The sequence below is a fragment of the Magallana gigas genome, chromosome 6 (genome assembly GCF_963853765.1).
Source record: "Magallana gigas chromosome 6, xbMagGiga1.1, whole genome shotgun sequence".
In the NCBI taxonomy this organism is placed as follows: domain Eukaryota; kingdom Metazoa; phylum Mollusca; class Bivalvia; order Ostreida; family Ostreidae; genus Magallana; species Magallana gigas.
The window spans coordinates 24,300,488-24,314,451 of NC_088858.1; the positions used below are offsets into that span (position 1 = coordinate 24,300,488).

General features: G+C 31.9%; 1 protein-coding gene across 2 annotated transcripts; it reads left to right on the forward strand.

Moving 5' to 3' along the window:
* The first annotated feature begins 74 nt into the window (after positions 1 to 74).
* On the forward strand, positions 75 to 9,717 carry LOC117680448 (peptide-N(4)-(N-acetyl-beta-glucosaminyl)asparagine amidase). Of its 2 annotated transcripts, XM_034470366.2 has the most exons (6): positions 75 to 333; positions 3,441 to 3,722; positions 4,279 to 5,155; positions 5,554 to 5,874; positions 6,319 to 6,423; positions 8,216 to 9,717. In XM_034470366.2, exons 1-6 carry the CDS (start codon positions 112 to 114, stop codon positions 8,386 to 8,388), a joined length of 1,980 nt encoding a protein of 659 aa, XP_034326257.2. In that variant the 5' UTR covers positions 75 to 111; the 3' UTR covers positions 8,389 to 9,717. The 2 variants fall into 2 exon arrangements, with proteins under 2 accessions (XP_034326257.2, XP_034326258.2); XM_034470367.2 differs by lacking the exons at positions 6,319 to 6,423; positions 8,216 to 9,717 and adding an exon at positions 6,079 to 6,183.
* The last annotated feature ends 4,247 nt before the right edge of the window (positions 9,718 to 13,964 follow it).

The window sequence follows — 13,964 nt, forward strand, 5'->3', positions numbered from 1 at the left end:
AAAACAGGTCGATTTGAATAGATTTACTTTATTCTCCGAAAATGAAACCAAATAAAATAATGACCGAACTATCAAAATTGCTACGTCAACACTAACGACTTCCGGTAAACGATGGCTTCTGTATTTACAACTGTCAAACAACTTGTGGAGGAAAATTCGCAAGAACAGTTCTTGGATGCTGCTAAACTACTGCTAAAGTTTGCAGATAATGTTATCAATAACCCGACTGAACCAAAATATCGGAAGATACGACTTGGAAATCCCACAGTAGAATCCAAATTACTCCCGGTTGTTGGGGCTTTGGAGTGCTTGTTTGAGATGGGATTTGTTGAGGTAAAATAATACTTAATAATTGATTTATCAGTCCGGGTAATTTATGGAATTATCTGGAAGTAATTATTGATATTTTGTTAACAAATGATGAAAAACCTGACCAGACCGTTTTGGCAAACAAATTTTGTAACTCCTCTGCTATACACATCAACTTTGAATATATTATTTTGCAAGGATGCATGTCATTGTAACGGGAATCACAATGATCTCCCTCGAAGATATTTCTTCATGTTTTTTCCACTGGCAGTAATTACAACCTTTTAGTTGCAAGGGTCCGTCATGACGTCGAATGTAATTGGACGGGTGAAATAATGACAGACCATATCAGAATTTGAACCCAGCCCCTGAATCTCTTGTCAGGTGCTCTACCAACTGAAATATCTGCTGTCTGTCATTAAATTCAAGAGTATGCTTTGTTTCACTTGGTTTTATTCATATGTCAGATGTATCATGACAATTCTCTGAAAGAATCAAATACAAATACAATTTTACAAATCACTCACACACACCTTTATATGTACGCAACAAATATTACAAACAATACCGCCTTTTAAGTATTTAAATAAAAAATAAAGGTTCACAGATGTAATTATTGTTCAATAAACTTGCTTACGTACTATAGATTAATAATCTAAACAAACAATATACGTAAGTAAATAATTACAATTTCTTACCAAAATTTGATCTCTGTAGACACTAGTAAACAGCAGTTACGTTTCAATGTACAAATAAACAAGTTATAACGTTAACGACGTCATAGTCATAACAACACGTGCAACGTTGTGCCAAAAATGTCAAAAGTGTATCAATCTGCCTGACGTTTCGTTTGAATTTTGTACAATTTAATGTTATTTTAAAGGTCAATAACATTTCAAAAATTTAAATTTATTAAGATATGATTTAATTCTGGTTCTAACATGGTTTCTGACTGGCTGAAAAGATTAAATTTATATCGTATAAAGAATGTTGCCAACATCACAGTAAGACAAATGTCAAAAGTGTATCAATCTGCCTGACGTTTCGTTTGAATTTTGTACAATTTAATGTTATTTTAAAGGTCAAACGATCGACTGTTTAATCTACAATTAAAAGCAAAAAAAATAAATCACAAGGAATGAATTCAATAGCTACCCAATTTATACTTACGTAAAATGGGTTGGAACAGTTTACGCTTTTTTATAACCCACTTCCCGGTTTATAAGGTGTAAACTGCCTTAACCCATTTTATATTTGTGTAAATTGGGTAGCTATTGAATTCATTCCTTAAATGAAGTTGACAAGCATTGAAAGAAGAAATAAAAACTAATCATGTACCTTTCTTCAACTTTTTCTGAATTTACAGATGAAACAAGAATGTCATAATATTGACTGAGCTGGTAGATTCTACTTTGTGCTTTTCAAATGAATTTTATTTTTTTTTTTACACAATATGAAACTGCACTGTTTCTGTTTAAACCCCCAAAATCTGCAATCGGCCCAATGGCCACACTGTTTACATATTATAAATCGACATCAGCAGTCTAATACCATTAACTGTACAGGAATCATTAAAATTCGTGGGGGCCAATTCTCGTGGATTGCCTAAATTTTACAGGTTCGTGGGGACATAATTTTGTGTATTCTCTTATACCTACAGAAGGAAATATGATTTTATAACCCTAATTTATTAATTCGTGGAGGAGATGAATTTGTGGATGAAAGGTACACACAGATTCCACAAAAATTGAGCCACCATTAAATCTAATGATTCCACAGTAGCTAGTATACATTTAATTACAGGACAAGTCATGAAACTTAAGAAGTTTTTTTTCTTAATAATTACTGCTAGAATAATCTCTCAATCATCGTAACAAGCCCTTACCACAGTTGAATGATGTTTCATTTACTATCATCATGCTCATAAAGTTGATAAATCTGAGCTGAGCTGCACAGTAATGATTTTGACGCATGCAATAGGAGGTATACTGAGTTTATGAACTATCAATCATTTAAAAACCTTTACAAAATAAATAAAACTTGAAATCATTTTGAAAAATTTTTGTTCTTTGAATTAACGTGCTGTAATGGCATTCTGAACTTTCTAGTTTATTCCTAATCTTCTTAATTATACTTTAATTACTCTATGTGTTTCTGTTCTTTAAATATAATCTGATAAAGTTTATAACAAAACTAAACTTCTTTTTTTTTCAATTTTTTATGACCTAGGCCCTAGTACCAAGATACAGTCTGGACTGGGAGGCTATAGAAACTATGATTGTAACAATATAAAAATAATAATAAACTTTCAATCTTTATGTTGGTTTGTTTTCACCATGCAGTTAAAACTCCATAGTCAGGACACTTGGAATTTCCTTCCCCACACTTCTTTTAGCATGAGAATGGATTTCTTAGAAATCCAAGGGTTAAAAGACTCGATATATTTATCATAATAGAAATTCAAGATAGAAAATCTTGATAATAGGAAGGAAGCATTTAAAAAGATACTTTTCTGCATCAAGTTTGCTTTCATTTTAATTGATAAAATCAGGGAAGTATATTACAAAATTTGAGTAGAGTTCAAGTGTGTTATTTAAAAATCTTATAATGTTCTGTTTTGTACATGATGTGACAAAATTTGATCGAGATAAAGTTCATTCTGTATACAGTTGAAAATGATATTGCTAGAACAAAAAGCTTAAGGGACTTCCAGTTTTGATTTAAATTGTTAATTTGTTATGGTACATTTAATAATTTGAAGTACATTTACATAGTAACAGTAGTTTTATCAATCTACCTTGCTTTCGGTTTGATTACAATATATAAAAAAATAACTCTCATCTATTTTCTTTAATTTAAATTTCTATTTTTTAAAAAGGGGGTGGGGGGATTGCTAGAGAGGCCTCAAACTGCCAATTAATAAATATACAAGATGTACCTTAATTGAAAATAGTGATGAATCTTGATTACCTGGTACAACAATGTATGTAGCATACTGGGCTTTCTATACAATAATTAATTGTCAAATACCTGGTAAGTTCACATTGATTAATAACATATAGATGGGAGTCTTAATTGAGGATGCTTTATTCAAAGCAGTTTTGGTAAAGTTTTACTTTGGCTCATTTCAGGATGGGGAATTCCTGACATTACCACCAAACACTTCCCTTGAAATCATAAGACAGATTCGAAAGGATTTAAATGAATATGTTGAGACGATGGGGAAAGTAAATGGAGAACAAGCATCACAGACTCCAACTCCACCAGTCACCATCAGGGCACCTCCTCAAGCACCTGCCACCACTGGGGCACCATCTCAAACACCTTCCACCACCAGGGCACCACCTCAAGTACCTGCTACCACCAGGATGCCACCTAATCCTCTACAGGATAAATCTCAGCAGGAAATTAATGTAAGAATCTTTGTTCTAGGTATTTTAAATTCTAATTATAATTAGTGAGATATCGTACCATAAATTTCCTAATTTTATGCAAGTATTCAATATTGAGATGAGATTCTTGATGATTTGTTTCAAATTAATGTGAGAGTATATAAAATTATGAATGCCAAAATTTTCATTAAATTTTGTATTGGTCATAACTGTCGGAAAAATAAAAGTGAGATTTTTGATTAAGCATGACCTCATAGTCAAGTTAAGGAGGCTGGATGATCAACAAATGAACCATCAGATCCACCTCATATTTTCAAAATGATTTGTATAACTGTAAACTATTACTAAGTAAATAAACATTTCATTTATTTTAACTTTAAAATTTGAAATTTTTCTATATCTTTATATAGAGCTCTTCTTTTTAATGAGATTCATATTGTCTAAAAATGGCCATGACCATTCAGCCCTCTTAATAATCCAGAGAGATATAAAAATGTAGAGATGTGTTTGATTGGTGCATTGATGGGTTAAAGCCATAAATTTCTCTATGTCTAAATGTCGTATTTTTTTCCTTTAGCAAATGGAAAGAAGGTTCTTTAGCAAAATACAGAATAGTCTTGTCCATGTTTTGATGTATGAAGATCCAACACTTCAAAAGAAAGCAAGAGCTATAATCCCAGTAGAAACCTTGAAAAAGGAAGCTCATAGAAAGTTAGAGGAAATCAAGAAAGCTGAAAAGGCAGCAGTGACAAGCATAGACTTCAGAGACCTCATGCTGTTGGAATTATTAGCATGGTTCAAAAACTCTTTCTTTAGCTGGGTGGATGCACCAAAGTGTGATAACTGTGGTGGAGAGACTCAGAGTGTTGGAATGGCAGAGCCAACTCCAGACGAAATCCGATGGCAGGCCAACAGAGTGGAGAACTATAAATGCAACAGATGCCAAAGGTTCGTCAGATTTCCCAGATACAATCACCCTGAAAAACTCCTTGAAACCCGGTGCGGCCGGTGTGGGGAATGGGCCAATTGCTTCACTCTGTGTTGTCGGGCTGTGGGCTTCGAGGCCAGGTATGTGTTGGACTGGACCGACCATGTTTGGACTGAGGTGTACTCGGAAATTCAAAAAAGATGGCTGCACTGTGATCCATGTGAAAATGTCTGTGATAAACCTCTTCTATATGAGGCGGGATGGGGCAAAAAACTGACCTATGTTCTGGCTTTCTCCAAGGACGAAGTTCAAGATGTTTCTTGGAGGTATTCTGCAAAACATGCAGAAATGCTTGGTAGAAGAAATGAATGCAGGGAGTCTTGGTTAGTGCAAGTGGTTCACAGGCTCTGGAAAGCTAAGGAGCCGAGTAATTCTCCAGAAAGAAATGAGGAGATGAAAAGGAGGCTACTAATAGAGTTGGTAGAGTTCATGACCCCTAAATCTAGTGATGGCCAAAATTTATCAGGTGAGCTTGATTTTTTTTTTCAAAGAAACATGCTTATGTTAATGCAAAAGTATAGAATTTCAAAATACATGTAATGTAAATACCACAAAGTTTAGTGTAGAAATACTTATACAAGAAAATAGCTTACAAGGTATTACCTTTGAACTTTGGGAAATATTTTATATTGAAATACCTACAGTTATAAGGAATTGGCAATGAAGAAAACCAGGTTTATACAAGTATTAAGTATTGTATTTCCTTGGTAGTATATGTACCGTACATGTATTTATACAATACCTGTGTCGGTACATCAAATTTTCGGAATTTTAACACCGAACAATTTGATAACTATCTATTTAATAACAAGTGCCAGGAGTATATCATTTCAATTTTTTTTTTCATTCATTTATCCAACACAGGTAGAACAACTGGTTCCTTGGCTTGGCGGATGGCTCGAGGTGAAATAGGTTCATCCCAGGCTCCAACCAGTGCAGAACCCTTTGTATTTAAACTCACAGAAGAAGAACGGAAGTCGAAAGTTTTTCATGTAAAGTACAGCTGTGCCAAGGATGAATACATCAGGGTGTCGAAGAACAGCGAGGTGATCAAGCCATTTTCCTCCTGTGTGAACAAGCAGCAAAATGTATTTCGGAAGGAAGAGAGGGATTGGAAGATGGCTTATCTTGCCAGGACTGAGGGCTCTTCTTCCGCAGAAATTTCCTGGAAGTTTGACTTTTCAGGTGAGGCAAATCCTAAGATATTATCAATTTTTAATTTCCTCTCAGTCCAGTCTAGTTTGAGATCACGAGGTTCGCCTGAAGTATTTATGGGTCATTTTGTTTCATATGTATTTGCCAAAATGTATTTGACTTGGGCTTATTGATCTGTAAATGTGCATGCATAATGTATGGAACCCAAGGTATTTATGTTTTGTTCTATTATAGATTTTTAACATACAGTCAAACTTCGTTATCTCGAACTAGATGGGACTGTTTAAAAACTTCGAGATACCCAGGTATTGGAGATATCAAGGGTAAAATGCTAAAAAAGTAAGTGGTTGGAACTTACAAATCACTTCGACATATCCATTGTATTCAAGATATCGGTGTTCGAGATATCGAAGTTCAACTGTATATGATAATAAATTAAAATAAAAATAACTAATGGTTATTAGTTATATTTAGGTATGGAAATTGACAAAATAGAGATTTGTACATCAAGTCAAACTTTCGAGAATGGAGTCATATCATGGCGTTTGTGCAGCAAAAACCAGTGTGCAATGTTGACAGGTGAGAACGCCGGACAAAAACAATACTGTGGTTTCATTAATATTCAGGGGAATTAATTTTAGTGGATAAACTGAAATTCACAATTTCAAGGATACGTAAATTCGTGACCAATTACCCTATCAATACAAAATGTTAATATAAATTGCACTTCAATTAACATTTAATTTCCGGGAACAACTTAACAACGAAATCCACAAAAATTGGTATTGAACGAATATTGATGAAACCACAGTAGGCAATTAATGATGTAGAGTTGCAGCCATCATTCTGGAAATGTTAAGACAGTTAGAATTGCTAATTATCGATAAGACTATGATACGAGCTGCAGTTCTTATCAAAACTTGACAAATGCACATTTTCCTTACAGTTGGTGAACTATTAAAATTTTTTAAGGTTTTAAAACTCCAGTGTGATTAACCTAGATTGAATCAATATCATTATCTTATCAACATATAGTCATTTCAATAATATCAATTTAACTAATTAAGAGATGTACCTATAAAATACTAAAAATAGAACAGACAATGATGAGGTTTGAATAAAAACAATGCTTTTATTCTGCCATAATTGTTACGACTGCCGCCTTTTTGAATTTATGCCAGTGTTTTATGGCACATGTTTATACATATATTACTTTTGTAAGAATAATACAGTTTGAAAAAAAAAAATCTAACAAAAATTTTATCTGCAAAACACACATTATATTATCATCTAATATTCTACTACTGTACAGTTATTGCTGAGATCAAAGAAATGCGGCGGACATTATTCTCCAATATACCACGAACCGTGACGAACGTCATCAGTAAATTATCAGATCAGAAATACCTACTGTAGAAGCAGAAATATTCGTTGAGGATTTAATTTCGTTATTTTCGTTGGCAATATAAATCAACGAAATTAAATCCATGACGAATTTTTAACCCTGGTAATAATGAATACAAAAAGATTACGATGTGACGAAATTAAATGCCAACGAAATCTTGTTTGGTTTAAAAACAACGAAATTTTGACCCAACGAAAATATATGTTTCTACAGTATTTAACTGGCACTGATCATGAAAGTACAACTTCAAACCATAAAAAGTTTTAAAACCATGTCAATTTCAGGTGTTAGTTCCAGTCAAAACGATGTGTATTGTCTCAAATGTTTATTATTAAGAGATCAATGCGGCTGTTCCTAGGCTCTCCCTACCACATTTTCACTGCATGTTTTTACATAAAATAAATATGTGTAGTAGTAATAATCGTATTAAATTGCCCTTAAAATATTAGAATTATGATTAAAAGATATTTTATAAATAAGTTAAGTGTATTAAAAATCCAAAGAAAAAGTCTGTCATCTGCATGTGATTCCTTTGATCGATACATCATGTAAACATTACTAACAAAATCGTTGGGGTTACACAGAACAGCCGTAAAAATGAAATAGATTGTCTCTCTATACGAGAAACGATCTGTAGAAATACTGGGCTGTTAGTAGAATAGAAATAAAGTTCTTGTTTTCGTGAATGTTGCAGGATATAACCTCCTTGGTCTCAAAATATTCTTTGAAATATAAAAGCCTCGGCTTTTATATTTCTAAACATTTTTCGATCATGGAGGTTATTCTGCAACATTCACGAAAACTCATACTTTATTTCTTAATTCTTATCATATATTCTATATTATATAATGGGGAATATGTATTCTGATTTCTTTAATTACCAATTACTGAGAATGCATTAAGGGGAGATAATGTGCAAATGAAAATGACCTTTTCGTTACCTCAGTCTGTAATTTTTACTTTTAGGAGACCCAGAAGTGAAGACCTACAGCGAGCTCTCTGGAGAAGATGAAATGACTCTTACGGCCATGTTAAGTGGAGGGAAAGGAGAAGTTGCCTGGCAACACACACAGATGTTTCGACAGAAAATTGACGACACAAACTTTCATCCTTTAGACGTTAAAGTTTTCTTTAAGTAGTTAGTACATAAAATTTTGTATAAGTGACCTTAATTTCAAGTTCATTTTCTGTTTATACATGTAAGTCAATGTACAAGAAAACACATTTTGAATAAGCATTTTTGCTTATTTTTCTGTTGTAATGGATATATTGGTCATGGGGATGTTTTTTTGGTCTTATTCATGCGTACAGTAAAGTAAGAAAATATAATTAACCATTGGTCATAAAGGGATCAACCCTCAATCTGTGAGATGATAAAAAATTTCTGTTTACAGCAGTAAAATATAATATGATTCAGGAAATCTCTGCATTTTTAAGAAATACATGCATACTAGCCATTTATATTGATAAAAGGGTTTGGGAAATCCTATCACCCAAAACATGCATACGTGTATATAACATTCATGTTTTGGGGTTTTTTCCCCCACATTTTTCATTACTGTTTTTAATATCTATGCAAATTTCATTAAATATGTTTCACAGTTGCCTTGTAAAGAATAGAATGTCACAGTGATCAAGAGTCAGTTGGAAAATGATTGAATTTAAATTCCCTTTCCCTTGCACTGTCTCTCTCCTCCCTCTCTCTCCATGTACATGATTGTTACAGTAAAATAATACTGCTGGATTCTTTATTGTTAATATACAGTATTTGTGAGTTCAAAGGAAATTAATATTTTTATAAACATATATCAAAGGTTTTTTAAAGATCTTTGTAAAATTCTATAAATGGAAATGCCCAAATTGTACATACATGTGTTAAATATAAATGAATTATGAACTGTGTTTTATAAAACGGTACTAATTTATTGATAAATAATGAATGCAATGGTTTGCTGGCAAGCTAATACTGTGGAATCATTGGATTTTGTGGCAGCTCATTTTTCGTGGGTATGCCTCTCGTTCACGAATAACCATCCTCCACGAATAAAAAAAAATAAGAGTTATAATGTCATAATTCTTTTTGTAGGTATAAGAGATTACACGAAATTACATATTACATGTAAATTTTAAGCAATCCACGAAAATTGCTCATTTTTCGTGGGTATGCCTCTCGTTCACGAATAACCATCCTCCACGAATAAAAAAAAATAAGAGTTATAATGTCATAATTCTTTTTGTAGGTATAAGAGATTACACGAAATTACATATTACCTGTAAATTTTAAGCAATCCACGAAAATTGCCCCCCCCCCCCCCCCCCCCCCCACGAATTTTAATGATTCCATGATTCCACGGTATATGAACAGGCAAATGATTATTCATGAACATGTACATAGTACGTGTATACCATGTTTTATTTACCAAGAATCTAATTTATCTTTTTTTTCTGTGATGAATTTTTAATCACAGTGATACATGTATACATATCATGATTAATTTACACATTGACTGTGTCTAACATGTACATTATCATACAAGAACAGTAAGATATTGATCCTGTTATTGCTGAACAAAGTTGCAATTAAAAAATAAAGAGATTTGACATATACCCAGTAATTGGCATTTTAGGGGTACCGTCATAATATTATTTTTTGTGTAATGTTCAACTTCATTATTTGTAACAGGCATGCAAGAGAATGCATTATATTTGTGATTTGTAAAATGTGATTAATAATTTATTTATTATTATGAATGTATGAATTGAATAAACCTTCATTATAAAAATTTGTGTTGGTTCTTCCAAATATTAATGATATTAATATGATGAATTCAAAAGCGATCAACCTTTAAACCATTTCATTTACAGGTACACTGTAGATAATTTCCTCTACTATATAATAATTATTATTAGGTTTGAGAAATAACTATCTTTAAAAATTTTTTCAAGATCAGTGCCTGCATGATTAAATTGATACAAATCATTCTTAAGGAGGTTGGCACCTGAAATAATACCGAGTAGTACCGGTAATATCAATCATCTGAAAACCACTTGGATATAAAGATGGGGACCTAAAATGTTCATTTATTTTATTTGTGACCCATGTCACATGCCATTTTTTGGAAATATAGGGCCCCAAACAGAAATGATAATTTTTCTGAAATTTTTGCTAAAATTTGACATAGAAATTGATAATTTGAAGAAATCAAACAAATATTAATAGTTTGGACTATTATTAAGCTATGATTTTAATACAGTATGAAGTTGAACACATGTAGTGACTATAAAAGTAAAATCTATAAGTTTAAAAACTTTTGCTTTACTGGTGGCTTCAAAGGCCAGTACATAATGAACACAACAACAAATGTTGCAAAATTTTGGAGTAATCAAATTATAATGCAAATAAAAAACATATCACATATTACAAACCTCACCAAGACGAGTATCAGACCACCTTTATCATATCATATGAAAATCAAACGTTATGATCTTGGATATTCATGGATACTGTTTTGACAAAATATCATGCATCATCTGTTAAAATTTTTTATGATAATCATATGTTCATTTCATACGGTATAATAAGATACAATGTTTATCAGTACAATAATATAAAATTACAATATTGCATCCTATCATGCTTGCAATATATATCATAAAATACTGTAATAAACAAATGACGAGATATGATACTGTAACACATGATATGACATTGTATGGTGTTTTAAATTAATTGTATTTGATAACATAATCAAATATCATAATACATAACATATGATACAATATTGTATTATATGATACAATATCATATCACATAATTAATACATCACAATGTTGTACATCATGATATCTTATTGTATAATATAGTATGATATTGTATTGTATGATACTGTATCATATGATACAACATAATTTGATACAACATTGTATCATGTCATATGATACAATATCATGTGATAAAGTCAAATAATATATAATACAATATCATATTACAAATATTGTATCATCTGATACAATATTACATATAGCAATATCATATAATACATTTCATGTGATATAATAATATATCATATATACAATAACATATCATATGATTCAATATTATATATTGCAATATCATATGTAACAGTATCATATGATAGAATAATATATTAATGATACAATATCATTATAAAACATTGTATCATAATATACAATGCTATACATAATTAACAATATCATGAAACAATATCGTATCATAAAATATCAAATAAATTGATACAATATCATATCGTATAATATAATTTTTAACAATATAACATATTATATAATATTGTTTCATATTAAACAATAGTATATCATATCATACATACTATATCATAGGAATCATGTTATATCATTTAACAGCAAACACATCTATCAATCAGGTTTGAGTGAGGTAGTGGATTTTTTTAGCATCCTTGATAATGATGATCAGGTTCTGCATCTGAAGCTACCTCTACGAATCATTTATATTATAGTTAAATCAACTATCTATAAAATATGCGACCCGTTCCAAAAAACTAAACCTCATCCAGCATCCGAAACCTATGGCTCAGATTGAGCATTCAAGCCTGTCAGGAGCATCAATATCATAAGACACATCATCCATGCAAGTTTGGTGATGTAAGGACCAGTAATAACTATGATCTATTCATCAGAGGGCACCTGATCAAAAAACTTTAACCAGGTCTTTAAACATTAACCTCCTCCAGCATCCGAAACCTATGGCTCAGATTCAGCATTCAATCCTGTCTGGTGCATCAGTATCATAAGATACCATCCATGCTAGTTTAGTGAAGTTAGGACTGGTAGTTACTATGATATAATCATCAGAGGGCACCTGCTCCAAAAACTTTAACCAGCTCTTAAGTAAAACTTTAACCTCAAGCATCCAAAACCTATGGCTCAGATTCAGCATTTAAGCCTGTCTGGTGCATCAGTATCTTAAGACCCACCATCCATGCAAGTTAAGTGATGCTAGGATCAGTGATAACCAAGATATATTCATCAAAGGGCACCTGCTCCAAAAACTTTAACCAGCTCTTAAAACTTTAACCTCAAGCATCCAAAACCTATGGCTCAGATTCAGCATTTAAGCCTGTCTGGTGCATCAGTATCTTAAGACCCACCATCCATGCAAGTTAAGTGATGCTAGGATCAGTGATAACCAAGATATATTCATCAAAGGGCACCTGCTCCAAAAACTTTAACCTGCTCCAAAAACCTTAACCTCCTCCAGCATCTGAAATTCTGTATTCAGATTCAGCATCCAAGTCTTTCAAGTCCATAAGTAGGTCCAAATGCATCATCCATGCAAGTTTGGTGAAGATAGGACAAGTAATAACTTAAATACAAGACCTGCAACAAAAACTTGAACCAGGTCCGGACGCCGATGCCGACGCTGGGGGTATAGCATAAGCTCCCCGACTTCGTTTCAGTGAGCTAAAAATTATAGTAATGTCATCTTTCCAAAACTTTGCATACAAATAAACATACATTTAATGCCTCATTTGAAAGTAAAACAAGTAGGGGTCACATCAAAAAAAGAAATTGAGATATAACATGAAAAAAGCTAACTTAAGGCCAAAATTGGAGTTAATTTTTTCTTAATTTCTATGAAATATAAGCTAACTATGCCAAAATATATCGATAGAAATATCAAAATATTGTTTAAATATGTTTTTTAGAACATCATGAATATATGGTAATACGCAAACTATCTAGAAGTTTGGTCTGCGCTGAAAATTAGGAAGCTAATTTTGCATTTCCTTCTTGAAAACCTTTTGCCACAAAATATAGTCCCTTCCTAAACTCTGTAAATATGTACATGTAATTTTTTTAAAATGATTTTATTCAATATAGTTTATTTGTTTAAAGTTTAAAATATAAATATACTACTAGAATTAATATGTGATGCAGAATTTTCAGACTAGAGGTGACCCAAAATGGCTACCTAATACCTAAGGAGCGAACCTCTTTAAGGTATTTGATGTATAACGACCACATTTTGTAACAATGAATAATTAATGAGTGGTCTAATATTCTTAATCATGATATCATTTTGAAGGTGTTCTTAAAAAAAAATACTCCACCAAAGGAATTTTCAAAATTTTGATTATGGTCCAACTAATTACACCTTGAATTTTGCATTGAAGTCTATAGGCAACGTATGTTTTGTTAAGATATTGTAAAAAGTAACTTCAAATTCGTAAAACTCTCTGGGTTAATACATGCATAAATTTTCTCTCTATTAAAATATGAAATAAAATTTACCAATCATTTAGCGCAGATATTTTGACGAAATTACAATTTTCTTTTTTTCATCAAGGGGAGATAACTCTTTAAAAAATTTTAAGGTTCAAAATGACTGGCTTCTTATATGTTGTCAGTCATGTGAAATTGGTTCATTTGACTTTCATTGTTATAGATCTAGCAATACATATTAAACTAGTTTAAAATGATTCAAAATTGTTCAATATCCCTTCATTTTACATTGAATATTACCTTAAATTTGCCCACTGACAACGAGGGCAAAAATAAAACGGGGGCGAATATTTCCTTATATACAGTGTGTTTTAGTAGTTGTTATGGACAGTACTTAAACAACTATTACATTTGGCTGTAATACGTTTTTGGGCGTAATGCAGCTAAGTCACGTACATCGCCAAATGTCAAAAATGTAATTAAATAAATACAT

What these genes read in the sequence shown, in the direction of transcription:
- LOC117680448 (XM_034470366.2), top strand. Translation starts at nt 112, where the DNA reads ATGGCTTCTGTATTTACAACTGTCAAACAACTTGTGGAGGAAAATTCG. An exon ending in AATCTCAGCAGGAAATTAAT is followed by an intron (nt 3,723 to 4,278) that starts GTAAGAATCTTT and finishes TTTTTCCTTTAG; the next exon opens with CAAATGGAAAGAAGGTTCTT. An exon ending in TGATGGCCAAAATTTATCAG is followed by an intron (nt 5,156 to 5,553) that starts GTGAGCTTGATT and finishes TATCCAACACAG; the next exon opens with GTAGAACAACTGGTTCCTTG.